At 34.9% G+C, this 17,462-nt stretch overlaps 1 protein-coding gene across 1 annotated transcript in view; it reads right to left on the bottom strand.

Moving 5' to 3' along the window:
- Positions 1 to 787: 787 nt before the first annotated feature.
- The window catches only part of antxr2a (ANTXR cell adhesion molecule 2a), an 84,493-nt gene continuing 67,818 nt past the window's right edge, over positions 788 to 17,462 (bottom strand). Inside the window, exon 17 of the mRNA XM_056458285.1 lies at positions 788 to 3,946. Within this exon, the coding sequence (XP_056314260.1) occupies positions 3,887 to 3,946 (60 nt within the window). The 3' untranslated portion in view covers positions 788 to 3,886. The remainder of the gene's footprint in view (positions 3,947 to 17,462) is intronic.

The following is a 17,462-nucleotide window of genomic DNA, read 5'->3' as shown; positions in this document are numbered from 1 at the left end:
CATCAACAACATGAAAGAATGGGTCCATCCTGCCTTGTATCAACGGTTCAGGCTGGTGGTGGTAATGTAATGGTGTGGGGGATATTTTCTTGGCACACTTTGGGCTCATTAGTACCAAACGAGCATCGTGTCAACGCCACAGGCTACCTGAGTATCTTCTGATGGCTACTTCACTATACTCAAATGGCCTCCACAGTCACCAGATTTCAATCCAATAGAGCCCCTTTGGGATGTGGTGGAATGTGAGATTCGCATCATGGATGTGCCGCCGACAAATCTGCAGAAACTGTGGAATCTCTGAGGAATATTTCCAGTACCTTGTTGAATCTATGCCACAAAGGATTAAGGCAGTTCTGAAGGCAAAAGGGGGTCCAACTCGGTACTAGTAAGGTGTACCTAATAAAGTGGCCAGTGAGTGTAAATAAACTGTAAATGAAAGCGGCTGTATTGCAAGATCCAAAATTATTTTGCAATACAACTTAACCTATTATGAGTTGACTAATGATGGAATCATGATCTACATGAGTTTGACATAATAATAATAACATGTTAGCTAAACAGAGATGTGTATTTAAAGGGGTTAACACATCCAGCTCCACTAATAGTCAGCTAAGACAGATAATGTTTTGGTTTAAAGCAGTTTATGATATAAAATATGGCTTTTAATAGCGCAGTTACTGAATGTAAGCTGTGCAGAATCACGTACAGTGAGTAATCTGCTTAAGTGTGATGCCTGATGAATCATTAAAGTTCAGTGATCCTGACAGGTGCTTAGAAAGGACACAGCTTCATTTCAAAATGTGACATTTATTTTATTCAAATAAATGCAAATATAAAAGAACGAAAATACAGGAATGTCTGAAACTGAATAAGGAAAATGTCAAGACGTGATTAAATGAGATATCTGTGAAATCTGTCATGGTGAGATGTACTAAAAGCAGTGGTGTGTATGGAGTGCAACTGCAGAAAAACACACGACAAACACGGTGCTTAAGACTATGGTGGATCTGGGTGTTTTCAGCTTTCTGAGCATTTCATGTTGGTACACTGTAAAAATGCAGGGTTCCACACAAGTCATTAATGTTGTCCCTACACAAATTAAGTTAACTTAACACTTTTAACAAATTTATGTGGATTGAACATAAAAAATTAAGTTGTCCCAATGAAATCTCAAGAATTGTGTTGTTTTAGCTCATTTTAAATAAGTTAAATAAGGAAAAAATATATAATTTTTTGAGTGTAAAAAATAAATCAAGATATCAATGTTCTACAATTCACTTCCGAATTTACTCCTTGTTCATTTGTGTATTTGTATTTTTCTATCTAATTTGCATTGTTATAAGGCAATATTGTGTACTACTTTTATAAAGTACTACTGAATTTATCTGCAAACCCATTGTTTTCAGAAAAAATGGTAAAAAAAAATTCAGATTAATAATACATAAAGCAAGAACACGATAATTATCCTTGTGTATACTACACTTGGTAAAAATAAGTTACTATTGAAATTACATTCATTGGCCGGACTGCAGTAAGACATAAGGCACTATAAGCACAAGGGCTGCAAATACTATTGCATAAAAAATTTAATATAACAAATTATGAACTTAATTAAACAAATTATCATTGTTAATAGATTGTTTCTTTGCATTTTATGTACAAAAATAGTGCAGAGCTCTCATCTCTGAGGTGCTAAAAACTACCTATTATTTTTATATTAAAAGTCTACATCAAAATGTTTGATTCCAAATAAAAGTCAAGGTGCAATTTAGATTTTTTTTTTTTTGCATAAAATATACATTAAAAATAAGAAAGAAATTATGGCTGGGGTGCTTAATGCAACAAAAAAAAGAATAAAACCAATTGTGTACACATGTGAAAGATTTACAATGCCTCCACATGCAATAAAGCGCCCAAAATATTAAAACCCACGTGATCCACAAATAAAATAAAAACATAAATATAACAATAAAGAATGCATCATAAAAATGAAAACTTACAAACAAAAAAGTAAATAAGCAAAAACAATAATAAAAAAGCAAAGCAGTGCTGTGGTGAGGATGAGTTGGATAAACGGTATGTACACTAGAGCTAAACAAATATGCAAATATCTCATTTAAATAGTTTGTGATCTGTGATGTATAAAAAGAAATATAAAATAAAGCTGAAAATGACACTCACCTAGCTATCCATGAAGTGCATTAGTTTAACTTGTAAGTGCCACTCTGAGAATAACACTTCCACGCATTAAATTTGGTTCTTTCTTTTTTTTTTTTTGGAAGGGGGTGGAGGGAATATTAATTAGCGTCCCTACAATCGCGATGCTAGAAACAAAGAAATAATTAAACAAGGGCATTTTTTTTTCCTCCCCTAATGGTCTTGCCATCTTGCACACTTGCATGCCCACCGAATGCGAGCCACTGCGCCCCATTCTGTTCCCCCCTCAAACTTGATGGTTGTTGAACTTATTTTTAGTGTCATTTGATAAGCTTCCCTGCTTGCACCGAGACATCCCACTGACCCAGCCACTGGTCATTGTCTATACCACTTCCCGTCAAAGCCGGCACGCTTTGTCAGATTTCGACTCGAATATCCATTTTGCATCTGAAGTAGCGTATCGAAAGTGACTGGATCGTTCGAGCCTTTTTCTTCAGCTGCCGCCCCCTTCCTCCCCCACAGTGTTTGCACTGACACTGACATCATTCGCCATCGCCGTCATGACAGCGCGTTAAAGAAATCTAAAATAAATATATATTGCTCGCTTTTCTGTGCGCAAGCGGAGGGGGGAGAGCGACGCAGATCATTTCTGGAAATGAACAATACTCATCCGTCCGTCGCCCCTTTCGGTTTGATCTCTGGAGTATCTTGGATGGATGGATGGATGGCTGAAGAGTCTATTTTAATAAATAAAACCCTACAGAGGTCAAATACATGTCTAAAGTTGCTTTTTTGATGTTTGATCGATTAAAGTTTGATGCTGCCAACTTTGATTTTCCTGCTGCACAAATACTGAGAGTTGTGACGGTTGGACAGCAGTACTAAAGTACAGTGTAAAAGCTGTAACTGTAGGGCATGCTTTTGAATTGCGTACATCTATGCATTGGTGAGCACAGAACAGACTGCCAAATAAGCGGGGAGGATGCTCTAACCATCAGAGGTAAAGCTGTCCCTCAAAACCTTGCCGGAGAGCTTTGGTCACGGGGTGTCTTGCGGTGCAATAACGCTCTATTAATTTCTCTGCGCTGTCCTCGCATTGATAGAAAGGTGTCTTCACAAACTAAAGGGCAAAGTCTTACTGCGTCCAGTACCTTAGGGCGTTCTGTCTACAATTTGTCATGCGTGTGCACTTCTCAGTGTTAAAATGACAAGATCTCTAGTCAAAGAAGCCCCGCTAGGCATCCGATGATAGTGGGCTTGGAGAGATTTTTGTGAAGAGACATTGCCAAGAGGCAAAGTACTTCTGCACTCCATGAGCCCACTGGGATTAGTTCTACTTCCCAGCCAACGGCAAAGAGCCTCATCTCATTCTGCAATTTTTTTTTTTTTTTAAATAGCCTCCGTCTGTGTCCATAAGATTCATATTTTAATTCTTTTTTTTTTCTCACAGAAGGCACAATATGGTCAGAACACCAAAACGCCTTTGCTGTGCATTAAAGCTAACCAGATCAGCTGCAAATTCACACACTTCTTTTTTGTGTGTGTGTGTTAATCTATTTAGTCACTGCCTTTCTGTGGCTTGAGAGAGAGATAGCAGACCCAGAATTGTACGTTTTGGAAAGCCAATACTTGAGATGCTCTGAAGTGGCCAAAGACAAGCTATGACATCTCGAGGAAATTATGCTTTTTTTCTCTTGTCCAATCTGGAACACTTGGAAGTCAAAGTGTTTCATATTCTAGAGCTTGTCCTCTGTTGATGCTGCATGCGACTGAAATTCATACAGCGACCCTAGGAGAAAAAGAAAAAGAGGATTCATTCATTAACTGATTGATTCATTTATTAATTTTTAATTATTTATGGTTTAATATTATTACAACATTTATTACTGCAAGAATTACTGTCAAATATCATTACTATTTTAATTATAATTAATATCATCATCAAGATCATGTGTCAATTTAACACATCATGTCAGAGTAGGAAAATGTCTCTGGAAATAAACATAACATTTTAAAAAGATTATGAAATGAAAACAAAATGAATATTATTATAAAATAATTTTCAGGATAACATTTTTGCTTATTCACAGAGTTATAATTTTAAAATAATCCTAAAATGTCTTTTAACTACAGCACAAAGTGTCATTGTATCTCACTGATGACTGCTCTATAGTGTGTGTCACATCAGCTGCAGAAACTGGGTGCGCTGGCACCAAGAGGGAGCTCTCGCCTAGCGTATAACAGCCACACAAACGCGCACACATGGGCCATCATGTGTGATGCATTATACTTGCTGTATTTTTTAATGTTCTACAGAAACTCACACACACGTTCATCACACAGAACTAATAACTGCTCAAAAAATTAAAGGGAACACTTACACTTAATTAAACAACACAATGTAACTCCAAGCGTTCCCTTTATTTTTTTGAGCAGTATATATTTCCCCCCAGCATGTATGACTGATGACTGGCGTGTAACAACCAACAATGAAGAACTAAAATCGCAGTCGCCTGCCCTAGTTTCAACTCATAATTGGCATTAGATATTGGAAGAAACCCAGCGTCTTCATAGACTCTCCACGAATAAGGGGCTTTACGTTGTCCCTGCATTGTAAGCCAAGTGAGGCGCACCCTCTGCGATAGATCTCACTCCGTCAACAAATAAGGCACATCAGATGCTGTTTTGGCCAGCGCCGATTGTGTGGCTAAGTTTACTGGATTTTGCAGGCTTTGAAGCAGGAACTCTGAAAAGCTGTCTGCCTCCAACACAAAGGCTGTGATGGGACTCTGCTGTAAGATTCGACCAGGTGCAGAGCAATACGGTCAGATCCAAACCCACGGTCAGTCCCGTTTTAACTCTATCGCTCCCGGGCAAGAGCACTTGGCAGTGGACACTGAGTACATGCACTGTCACACTGAGATAGACAGAGCCCACCTGTGCAATGAGGATAGGAAGACCATGGGCTATATGTCAAGGTGATATTATTGGATAGTGTGTTTTGGGTAAATGTAGAGTTTTACCTTACTTTCTTACTCATAAGGTGCAAAATGCATTTACTTTTTTCTGTTTTTTAAAAACTTGATACAATGAATTTCACAAGAACACCGTAACACTCACAAAATCACATTTTCTAATGCCCTATCATGAATTTTGGAAGTAACTAATGTTAAACTGTAAAAAAACCACTGAATTCATTCATTCATTTTCTTTTAGTCTCTTTTTTAACCAGCGTAATGAACCGCCAACTTATCCAGCATATGTTTTAGGCAGCAGATGCCTTTTCAGCCACAACCCAACACTGGGAAACACACACTCATTCACACACATACACTAAGTCCAGTTTAGCTTATTCAATTCGCCTATAGCACATGTCTTTGAACTGTGGGGGACTGTGAGCACTCAGAGGAAACCCACACGAACACTGGGAGAACATGCAAACTCAACACAGAAATGCCAACTGACCCAGCCGGGACCAGCGACCTTCTTGCTGTGAGGCAATCGCGCTACCAACTGCTCCACCGTGACGCCAAAATGCTGAATTGTTTTTTTTTTTTTGGAAAATCTTGAAATGTTGTTGTCTTGCTTTCATAATAATGTATCTTACAACAATATATGTATTTTATTTATTCATTTAATTTATTCATTAGCATTAACCAATTGAGATGTGACATTTCTGTTTTGAGGGGGTCCCACAGTGTACAAAACAACAAAACAGAATAGACCAAAAAAAAAAAAAAACCACACACACAGACAAACAGGAATACAAAAAAAAACAAAAAAAAAATATTTGTACTTTTTTAAGAAAACTATTCTGTTCGTTTAGGCGGCATTTAATGTACAATTTTTTAAAATATTTATTAAAACTTTAACTGCTTTCTTATTGTATGTAGTTTCAAATTAAATTATAACTCCAGTCATTATTGCTTTTATTACGATTACCATTAATAATAAAAATAATAATAATAAGAAAAAAAAATAAAAAATAAAAATAATAATAATAATAATAATAATAATAATAATAATAATAATAATAATAATAATAATAATAATAATAATAATAATAATAAATATTAGAGTGATCTGAGAAGGATCATTTGACTCTGAAGCCTGGAGTAATGAAACTGAATATGCATCATTAAAATCACTGAAATAAGTTATTAAATTAAATTATAACTTATTTTTGAACAGATATTTTATAGTGCAATAGCATTACACAATATTACTATTTGTACTGTATTTTTAGTGAAATAAATGCAGCTTTGGCGAGGAGGACGAGCTTATTTTAAAACATTTAAAAATCCTATTGACCCCAAACTTTTGACCGGTAGAGTGTACTGAATATGTATGCAAACAGGTAATATGCCAAACTTGAGTTTCAAATTGCATCGGAAAGGTGATTAAAAAAGTGTTTAATTTTTACTTTGGAAAAGGTACAAGAACCCTGAAAAAATGTTTACAGTAAGGTCTCTCTATTCTCCTAACAGTTCATCCTTCCAGTATTAAAAAGAAACTCAGTAGACAATGAATAACCCCAAACACTCAATATGGGCCTATCCACAGCAATATTACTGCTCTGTTAAAAATTACTGAACTGTAGGGATTACAAAGATGAACAAATGTGATAGATACAGTATGCTTGTGATAATAATGTCACATTAAAGTACCAAACATAACATTATATGTACTGTATGATGGAGATGGACACATCTAAAGCACAAAGCCAAACCATCACTCAGCCCGTTTTTACTTAATAGTTTATACAATACAGTATTGTAAACTATATAAACAATATATGGATTATATAGCACAACCTTATTATTTAAATGATTCATTTCAGTTCTTTTGAATGGCAATTCCCAAAACTGGTGCAACCAATAATCTGAAATGCAGTTTAAGGTTGATAAAAGCCTGACTGTATGTTTTAAAGTCACAGCATGGATTCTCTGTGCTAAATTGGTCAATATGCAACACATATTTCACTTTAATTATCACTCATAACACCGTGACACGACAAAAAAAAAAAAAAATCAAACGACATCATTTGAATGCTGCCGGATGCATAAAAGCAGGATTAATTACAGCACACTGAGTTTATTAAAAACCGATGAGAGAGATTTCTCATGGTTTCATGCCATCTTTAAGAGATCACACAAGGCTGGGTTCATCAAGAGCTTCACCTCCGTGACCCCACACATATGCTACACCTATACAGATCAGTCAAACACAGACAGTCTGCTGGGGGGCCATCATTACCCCTCAATCTCTGCTCTCTCTCCGAGCTGCACCATTCTGACGGCCACCAGACTTCACAGAAACATGTCTGCTGCTCTGATTAGCCGTGTGCTTGGGCACCTGTCCAAAGGAGGAGTCTGCATGTGTTTTTGCAGCTCATCTTCTGCTAGCCGCTCTCTGGAACAGCTTGATTCCCCCAACCCTGGGAACTCCCAAAGGAGCTGTCTTGCACTTTCTGTTCCTTAAAGGAGTGAGATCCAGGAATGGAGAAAGGTGGAACTTGGAAATTAGCCCATGTTCTTCTTAGGACCATCCCAGCACATGAAATAAACACCATTTTTATTTTCATAAAAAGATGTATAATAGTGTGTACAGACATCAATCAGAGGTAAAATGGCCTTTGTGTAAATTGCCCATATACTGGCTGATTTCTATAAAAAGTAAATGGCCAATATTATAATTAAAAATAGTAATAGTTGTCAGCGCCAGTAGTCCAGTGGTACTGCACACTGACATAAAGCACCAACGTGCTCACGGTGACCCCAGTTCAATTCCCGGCTCGAGGTCCTTTGCCGATCCTTCCCCTCTCTCTGCTCCCAATGCTTTCCTGTCTGAATACTTAACTGTCCTGTCATAATAATAGGTTAACCCCCCCCCCCCCCCTCCAAAAAAAATTATTATAAAAAAAAAAGTAATAGATAAATCAAGTAATATATATGTTATATATACGTAGTGTTAAGTCTGAAATTATTCAAACCCCTTGCAAATTTTGACATGAAGTTACTTTAATTTTTTTATAAAAAATTTTATTACCGTAAATGACACAGGCTTCTGGCTAAAAGATAAGACAATAACTATGTTTCCATCCAAAAATGTGCATTAAATGTATGTGCAAAACTGGAATATCCAATAAAAGACATGCGAACAAAGCAGCATTTCCATGGAAACGAATCTAAGTACAAAATCGTCACTTCCTGATTAACTGGCGCCAAATATCTACAGTAAAAACAGAATTTTCTGCGGTAGAAGCTGCGTCAATCTTTTCTTTATGTAATTAAGGTCTTGCTTCTCAGAAGACGATGCCAACACACAATGAACATGTGGGGGTGTTTGAAGCCATGAGACGCAGAGCACAGATACTTTTGACAGTTCTGGAGATCATTAATAATATAATAACACTAAACCTGAAATGGTTAAGGTGTTTTAGAATGACCATAACAACATCTCAGATGTTTTACAATGTGCTCAGCCTGCTGGTTTGCCTATTCACACACATTTTTATCATAACAGGATCTCTTATAACAAAATCACATGACCTTTTTTAATGAGCATACTGGAATTTGTTCGGTAAAAGTGTTTCCATCGTAGTTTATGTGCACCTTTTCTTATCGGATGAAAAGTTTATCCTACTCAGTTATGCACATACTTTATGTGCATTTTCAAAACTTATTCACATTTCAAAATGTGCATAAAAATAGGTGGATGAAAACATAGCTAGTGACTGTACAAAAGGCAAAATTGAAAAAATGTTTTTAACATTTTTTCTTCAATTTGAACAAAAAAAACTTTGTCGAAATTTGCCAGAGGTACGAATACTTTCGGGCTTGAATGAAAAATTTAATTAATGCTTAATATATATATAAATCACTTTTAGCTGCGCCTTTACTGAATGAGCACTGTGCTACGTCCGACAGATCGCACTATGTCTTTCTTTTCTATTTCATTCTTTTATAACATGTTTAAACACATTTTATCTGTTTTGATCTGTTTTAATCATTTTGTTGTTTCTTATTTTTATTTTCTTATACTTGTTTTTTATTCCTGTTTATGTAAAGCACTTTGAATGTGTATGAAATGTGCTACTGTATATACAGGGCTCAGCATATTTGAGTACACCCCTTACAAATCTCTCATTTAAATAATTATTTTCTACAGGAAGCTTTACAATAATATATTTGTGCATATACATTAGATTAATCAGTACTGAAGCCAAATCTGGAGCTAATCAGACAAAATAACTTACGATAATGGTCCAAAAACTAGCACATCCAAATTTATCTGTTATAGAAAAATATTAAATACAGTTTTTAAAAAGAGCAAAATTCTAGAAAAAACTAAAATTTATAAAATTTTGTTGAAATTTTGTAGTTTGTAATTTTGTTTTCCAATATTTAGCATGAATTTAAATGCATTATCTTTCTATTTCTAAAGATTTTTGGTGACTAAAATATTATTTTAATTAATATATCTGCTAATTAATTTGTTTTGTTAAGAAAACAGATACATGTAAGGGGAAAAATAATACATTTAAATTCAAATGACAAAAATAAATATCCCCAATTATATTTATTTTATGGTATCCATGAGTCCGGACAGCTTTTTGTCTAATACATTGATTGGGGTGTATCATTGACCTTTTTATTTGTAAAAACTACTGTGACATTAAACACAATAAGGTCTGTCTTCAAAAATGTCTGCACATATTGAATGTTTTAGAAGATCAAAATGGCACAGGAAGTGCAGCTGCAAACAGGCCCAAGGAAACTGCCAGAATGTGAGCAATCCTGCACTCTAGATCTGGCCCCCTCTATCTCCACACCCATGGTCCACATACGGCCCACATAGCACCGCCATCTGGTCTGGTGGAGATGCAGAACCAAGCCAAGAGAGCCTAAAATCTAACGCCTGCTGACAACTTGGATAAATTCTCCAGTCATTAAAAAGTGATATAGGCACTGGAACAGTGAATACATTAAAAGCCTCAAGAAAAGGACAGTTTGAGCCATCAGAAATGTGAAGAAGCTCTTGATTTTACGGTTTAGAAACTGTAACTGTCGCGAATGAATCAAAACGGATCCTCTGACAAGCATTACATTTTGAAAAAAAAGCATCTCAGCATGAATCTCGCAGGCTCTGGAAGACCTAATAATGCTTTACCCGCAGCTTGCTTTGAAAGTGAGAGTTGACAGCATGGTGGTGATCCCTGTAATTTAAGCCACAGCCACAATGAGCCAGTGTCTTTTGGAGGCGCATATAGACACCATAAATTACAAGGGCATAAAATTTACCCCTCCTCCTAATGACACGATATTTACAGCAAGTCCTGCTGGCTCAAATCAAGTCTTCTGGGTAAATAAAGTGGCATATGATCAGCAATCAAGAGCTGATGACTACCGCATTGACCCACGAGGCACAAGAAGAATGATGGTTTTTAATCTCGAGACACCAGTAAAAGTCCAGCACTGGTATTAGGTGTCATGGTGTTTACAAATTGGTCATTACTGGCTCACATTTTTTAATATAGTTATTAGAAGGTAATAATAAACAAAAACATTCAACGTGAGCCATTAACCTCTAAATGTCTCTGATCAAACTGTGGGGCAATGGTGCAAATGTCATTTTAAATCAAGAGGCTTATATTTTTCTATTTGTAATTACTAATCTATTCATAATAAAATCAAGCATTCTAATTATGTCTGGCAGTTTTGAGTTTATGTTTTTTTTTTCTTTATTTCTTACAACTGAATTTTTTACATGCAATTTATTCCTCTGATTTTCTATTTCTGATAGTTGAGAATTGCAGTTCTGATCCTATCTCAGACTTTTTTCCTGCAATTATCTTTTTTTTTCACAATTGTGATTCATAGGGCTATTTCTCATAGTTGTGATTATATACGTCTTCTTTCTCTTCCATTATTTATTACATCCCACAAAGGCTTTCTTGTAATTTTAACTTTGTACTTGGCAATTGTGCTTTTATATGCAGTCACAAAATGTGGAGTTCACCAATTGTAACTCTAAATTTGTAACTGTAATTTTTTTTTCTTCTCAGACTTGTGACTTTACCTCTTGCAGTTGTGATTTTACAGACACTCACAATTCTAACAGTATTTCTTGCATTTGTGAGTTCTTATCTGACAATTCTGACTTCCAAAATACCTCAAAATACCTTTTAAAGTAAGTAGTCACCAACTATCTTCAAAATATGTTTTTTGTGCTCAGCAGAAAATTATTAATCATAAGTAGGCCCATATAGAATTTGTGTTCACAGAAAACTCCACTAATTTCTGCACATTTTTGAGCACATCATTAGATCTATTTATTCAGTATAAATGTGAAATTTTATTCATACATTTATCATATTGTAGTAACTGTACTGTATAATGTGCAAATTTTAGATGTGCAATACAATTTGTAAAGTAATATTTTCTGACTTGGTTTTTTCAGTTGACTTCTTAGTGGATGTACAGTATTATACTGTTTGAGAGACCTACTATAGCTTTGTTTACCAAAAAAAAGTGGTTCTAATTAGATTTGCAATACAAATGTTAAATAAATGTTAAGAAGAGAGAAATATTTTTTAGAAAAAAAACATTTATTAAGTTTTTAGCTCAGCACAGAAATGGCAAAAAAATCTGCAGATTGCACTTTCAGAAATAAAGGTGGTACCTTTTTAAAGGGTACAAATTTGTACCCTTTATATTAATACATCAAGGGTACATTTTAGTACTTAAAAAGTACAAAAGTGTTCTGCTTAAATGTTTAGGTACTAATACATACTTTTGAGGTACCAATATGGACCCTTTAGTTACAAATGTGTACCATTTGAAAAGGAGTGTGTGTCTGGTATTGGTCATAAAGTTTGGAAATACACAAGAGTGGGATAATTTTCCAAAAATAAAAACCTTCCCCCTCCTAACTCTAGCACTACACTGTAAAAAATGCAGGGTTCCACACAATTAATTCATGTTGTCCCAACACAGATGGATTAAGTTAACACTTTAAACAAATTTATGTGGATTGAACACAATTTTTTTTAAATAAGTAGTTTGAATTCCTCCACAATTGTAAGTAGCTTTGGACAAAAGTGTCTGCTATATGACTAAATGTAAATGTTGATACTGACACAACCTATTCATTTACCATAAGGCCATTATTCAGAGATGTATACAAAATTATAAAATACAATGATTTAGATTCATAACTATTGCTTGATTAAAAAAAAGACTTAAATATGTCATTATATATGTCATTTTCAACTGGTATCACTTTCTTTCTTCCACAGAACTCCCAAGAATATATACTGAGAAATGTTTTTGAAACAACATGAAGGTAAGTCAATGAAAAAACAAAAACTAGTCCTACACAAATTCAGTAGTTCCCTTTTTAACCAATCGTGAATTATTCCAAATTTCTTCTGTGTAATTCTTGGATCTAACCGGGTCTCAATTCCCAAACCTACTTGAATTCAGTGTCAATACGTTACCACAGAAGACTTATCGCAAAGGTTGCCGATCATCTGATATCTGGAGATGACTTGCTCTGGGGAACCAATGTTTTGGAAGAGATCAAGTATACAAAGCTCGGCTTAGCGGCATGGTCACCAGAAAAGTCGTTTCCTGTGAAAGTAGCTTAAGCAAAGCTGCACTACATGTGCAGATGTTTTCTGCTCCCCGTCCTGTCTTTCTTTCCCCGGGTTTGTCAGAAAAAGTGCACATCATTGCCAGCTAACAGCTCTGGGCACCATCCCCTGGTTGTTTGAGAGAAAATGCCAGTCATTTTGGCGGAGCGCAGGCTCTCACAGACGGCACAGGCGGGCACAGATGGCACTAATGGACAAGCAGAATCCAACAGAGGGAGCAGGAACGAGCCACCGAGGAGAGCTTTTCCAAATAGCAGCAGTGAAAGCCAGGCCCTGCTCAGATTTAGCAAGGTTACCACTGCAGCGTTTCATCATAAAGAATTTAAAGTGATAAAATAATCATAAGGGGGGAGAAATCTGTTTGGCCCGATGCCAAGCGGATCAGATGGGAGGAGATTGTTCTTAGTTACTTACATGTTCCAGAGTAGCAAAACTTGAGACAGCAGGTATCTGCTCCAGCTTGCCAGTCGAGGAGCGCGGATTGTTGTTTGTGAATGTAGTAAATCCATGAATGTTTCATGCTCCCGAGGTTACACGCTTAAAATGATGCTCATTTTAGTGATTCGCATACTGCTCGCATTAATTATCATGAGCTTTGCAACCTAACAAACATTTAACACTGAAGTGTGATGTTGTGCATATTCTAGCTCCTTTTTCTGCAATCGTGATTAAACTTGTCATTTGTAATTCCCATAAACTGTGTAATTAACAATAAAAAAGCTTATATGAGTGGAATCAGAATCGCATTGTTAAAAAAATTTTTTTTTAAAGAATTAAAAAAAATAATCATAATAATAAAAATATAATTTCTCTATGAAAGTTAGATTTCCCCTAACAGTTGCATGGAATCAGAATCGCATTTCTAAAATAAAATAAAATAAAATAAAATAAAATAAAATAAAATAAAATAAAATAAAATAAAATAAAATAAAATAAAATAAAATAAAATAAAATAAAATAAAATAAAATAAAATAAAATAAAAAATAAAATGAAAAATATAAAATCAAAATAAAATAAAATATAAAATGTAACATAAAATATAAAATAAAAAATATAAATAAAATAAATTTAAATACAATTTAATATAAAATAAAATATAAAGTATAAAATATAAAACATAAAATAAAATAATAAAATTTAAAATTAAATAAAATTTAATTTAAATAAAATAAATTTTCTATTAAAGTTGTTTGTCTAAAATGTATACAGCAGCATATACAAAGATCTATTAAACAGTGTTTTACATAAGAAGCAATTTATAGGAGCTGTAATGTGCTTATAGCTGCTGTGTTTAATCAGCGAAACCCCTCAAGTCCCAGAAAACTCCACTTCCTCACTCCTCTGCTTGTATGTGACTATTTTCCCGCTTCCCCTCCTCAGAGAAATCTCACGACACTGCAAATGAGCATCCAAACAAAGCTGTTGGGCTCATCTGTACTTTTTCATTTCTGGCCTGTCTCTGCAGTCTCAACTGGCCTGCAGTCAGGCCCCTAGACACGATAAACATTCAGCTGCGCAAAAACCATAAGCTTGCATACAGACTCACGGTCCAAGAGAAAACACACAAACTACAATCTAAAAAATGGCAACTGTCATAATGAGCATTTAATACATGATTAAATGTGTGTAACATCCTAAAATCTGTGAATGTGTTCATTTGGTCCATGACATTATTACATTACATTACATTACATGACATTATTAGCTGTTGCTTTATCAGTAATCACAGACTCTTTCTCTCAGAAACAGATATTCATTTATCCATTTATACTTTGTAACATAATTAGAATATTATAGTAAAATTTTATAATAATAATTATAATTCCTTACATTTATATAGCACTTTTTTAGACACTCAAAACGCTTTACACTATGAGGGGAATCAATTATGATATAGGGATAGTTAGGAGGCCATGATGGATGGAGGCCTTGATGCCGGGGTTAAACCCCTACTCTTTTTTTTAAAAGGACATCCTGGGATTTTTAACGACCACAGAGAGTCAGGACCTCGGTTTAACGTCTTATCTAAAAGACGGCACTCAAAAAGCAGTATAGAGTCCCCTTCACTATACTGGGGCGTTAGGACACACCAACCGCAAGTTGAGCACCCCCTGCTTGTCTCACTAACACCACTTCCCGCAGCAACCTAGCTTTTCTATGTGGTCCCCGGGCGCAGCCCTGCTTAGCTTTAGTGGTGAGAGTCCATGTGAGAGTTGCAGAGAGCTAGCTGCTGGTAATATTGCATGTGATTATCTGAAGATGTGATAGTACAACAAGAGTCTGACTATGGACTATGGATATTACGCTGAATAAAAATGTAATAAAAAAAATTAGGTTGACACATTAAAGTTAATACTTTATTTGCATTTGTTTTTTTATGTACAGTATAGCTATAAAAAAAAGTAAGAGACCACTTAAAATTCTCCATTTCTCTGGATTTACTACATTTCCTAGGCATGGGAAAATTGTGATATTTGTAAAAATATGAATGTAAAAATGTTCATATTTTTTATTGTATGAAAGTATGAAAACATACCTCTAAAAAAAGTAACAAGTTAGGGTAATTAGGCAAGTCATTATATACCAATGGTTTATTCTGTCTAGCAGAAATAAAACAAAGAAGAAAAAATAGTTTGGGAAATACTGTGAAAAACTCCTTGCTCCTAAAAATAATTTGGGAAATATTTGAAAAAGAAAAAAAATTCACAGGAGTGAATTTTACTTCAACTAATCATTTTACTTCAACTGTTTATACTTTAAATTAAGAGGCAATGTCAAAAGTCGTTTACATAATAAAACAGAAATAACATTTTACTCAAACACATAACTATAATAAATTGTAAATCTTGAGAAAATTATTATTGTGGTGTCTTATTTTTTCCATATCTGCATGTTGAATCATGTTAAATGAAATTGAAAGCATAATATTACAGACACTCAAATACATAAAAACGTATAACTAAATTAACTGTCATTAAATATTTTAATAAACTAACATCCCAACCAGAAAGTAGCTACTGAGAGAATGAATGTGCAAAAAGCAGAACAAGTAACTGACTATATGTTTGTGTGACCCTCCGTTCCCCTTGGAGGACTCCTCTGTCTTCTGTTTCGCCTCCACCAGCGGGGCGGCAGGCGGGTCACATGTGATCTGGGCCACCGAGAGATGGAGGCATGCGACAGGAGTGCCGGTAATTGGAGGGAGCTGTCAGGATGGAGCAGCGTAGCGTCCGTGTGAGATTCCTGCCATTAGGATTGGACCACACACACGTGCCAGGGCGCCTACCATCTCGTGGGGTGGCATGCATTAAAGCTAGTGATGAAGCTAATGTGTGTGGAATCGCTTCTGGCACACAGCCCACAAAGAGGTCAAAGGGTGACCTGTTAGAGAGACTATAATGTAAAGGAAAGCATACAGCTTTTTATATTATGACTCAAGGTATCATGGACTATGACAATCCGGCTAACTAAATACAGTTATTTTTTTGCCCCAATGATATTTTTTGCTGTGTGCCAGTGGATTTAAAAAATATATGTTCAATGTTAATACTTATCTCTAAAATCTATTCTTTTTACTGAAGAAACTAAATTGACATATGATTAAAAGAAACACGGCAAATATAATTCAAATGATCTTTAGGAAACCTGTACAAAATAGGTGTTAAGAGTTACATATATACAGTTGAAGTCAGAATTATTAGCCCCCCTTTGATTTATTATTATTTTTTTTTTAAATATTTCTCAAATGATGTTTAACAGAGCAAGGATATTTTCACAGTATGTCTGATAATATTTTTTCTTCTGGAGAAAGTCTTATTTGTTTTATTTTGTCTTGAATAAAAGCAGTTTTTAATTTTTTCAAAAACATTTTAAGGTCAATATTATTAGCCCCTTTAAGCTATATATTTTTCTGATCGTCTACAGAACAAACCATCATTATACAATAACTTGCCTAATTACCCTAACCTGCCTAGTTAACCTAATTAACCCAGTTAAGCCTTTAAATGTCACTTTAAGCTGTATAGAAGTGTCTTGAAAAATATCTAGTCAAATATTATTTACCGTCATCCATGGCAAAGATAAAATAAATCAGTTATTAGAAATGAGTTATTAAAACTATTATGTTTAGAAATGTGTTTAGAAAAATCCTCTTTCCATTAAACAGAAATTCAGGAAAAAATAAACAGGGGGGCTAATAATTCTGACTTCAACTGTATGTATGTATATATATGCTTAAGATTTGTAATTGCCGTTTATTTTATAAACTACTGGCATAAAGATCACTAAAACACAAAGAGTTTCTACAGTCGGCAACAGTGAAATGTTAATTGCTTCAGGGAAATAACACAATTTTTTTTATAGACCTTTTTCTTCGTTGCATGGAGGGCGCCATAGTGACCAGCGCCTTCCGGTTGGGTGCTTAGAACTTCCGTTAAGAATTGTCATCAGCCAGAGCAGCGTTTCTCAACTGTGTTTCCAATTAGGCATGGGACGATTACCGTTTTCAAGGTATACCACGGTTTGGAACAGTTTTAAAACCGCCAAAATTTTCTGTTATACCATTCCTACGGTATATCTAAGATTTTATTTATTTTTTTGGTATGTTTATTTTGTTTAGTTTTTAGGACAACAGTGTCTCCAGCAGAA

Source organism: Danio aesculapii, chromosome 5 (genome assembly GCF_903798145.1).
Source record: "Danio aesculapii chromosome 5, fDanAes4.1, whole genome shotgun sequence".
Lineage (NCBI taxonomy): Eukaryota > Metazoa > Chordata > Actinopteri > Cypriniformes > Danionidae > Danio > Danio aesculapii.
This window is presented reverse-complemented; position numbering and strand designations above follow the sequence as displayed.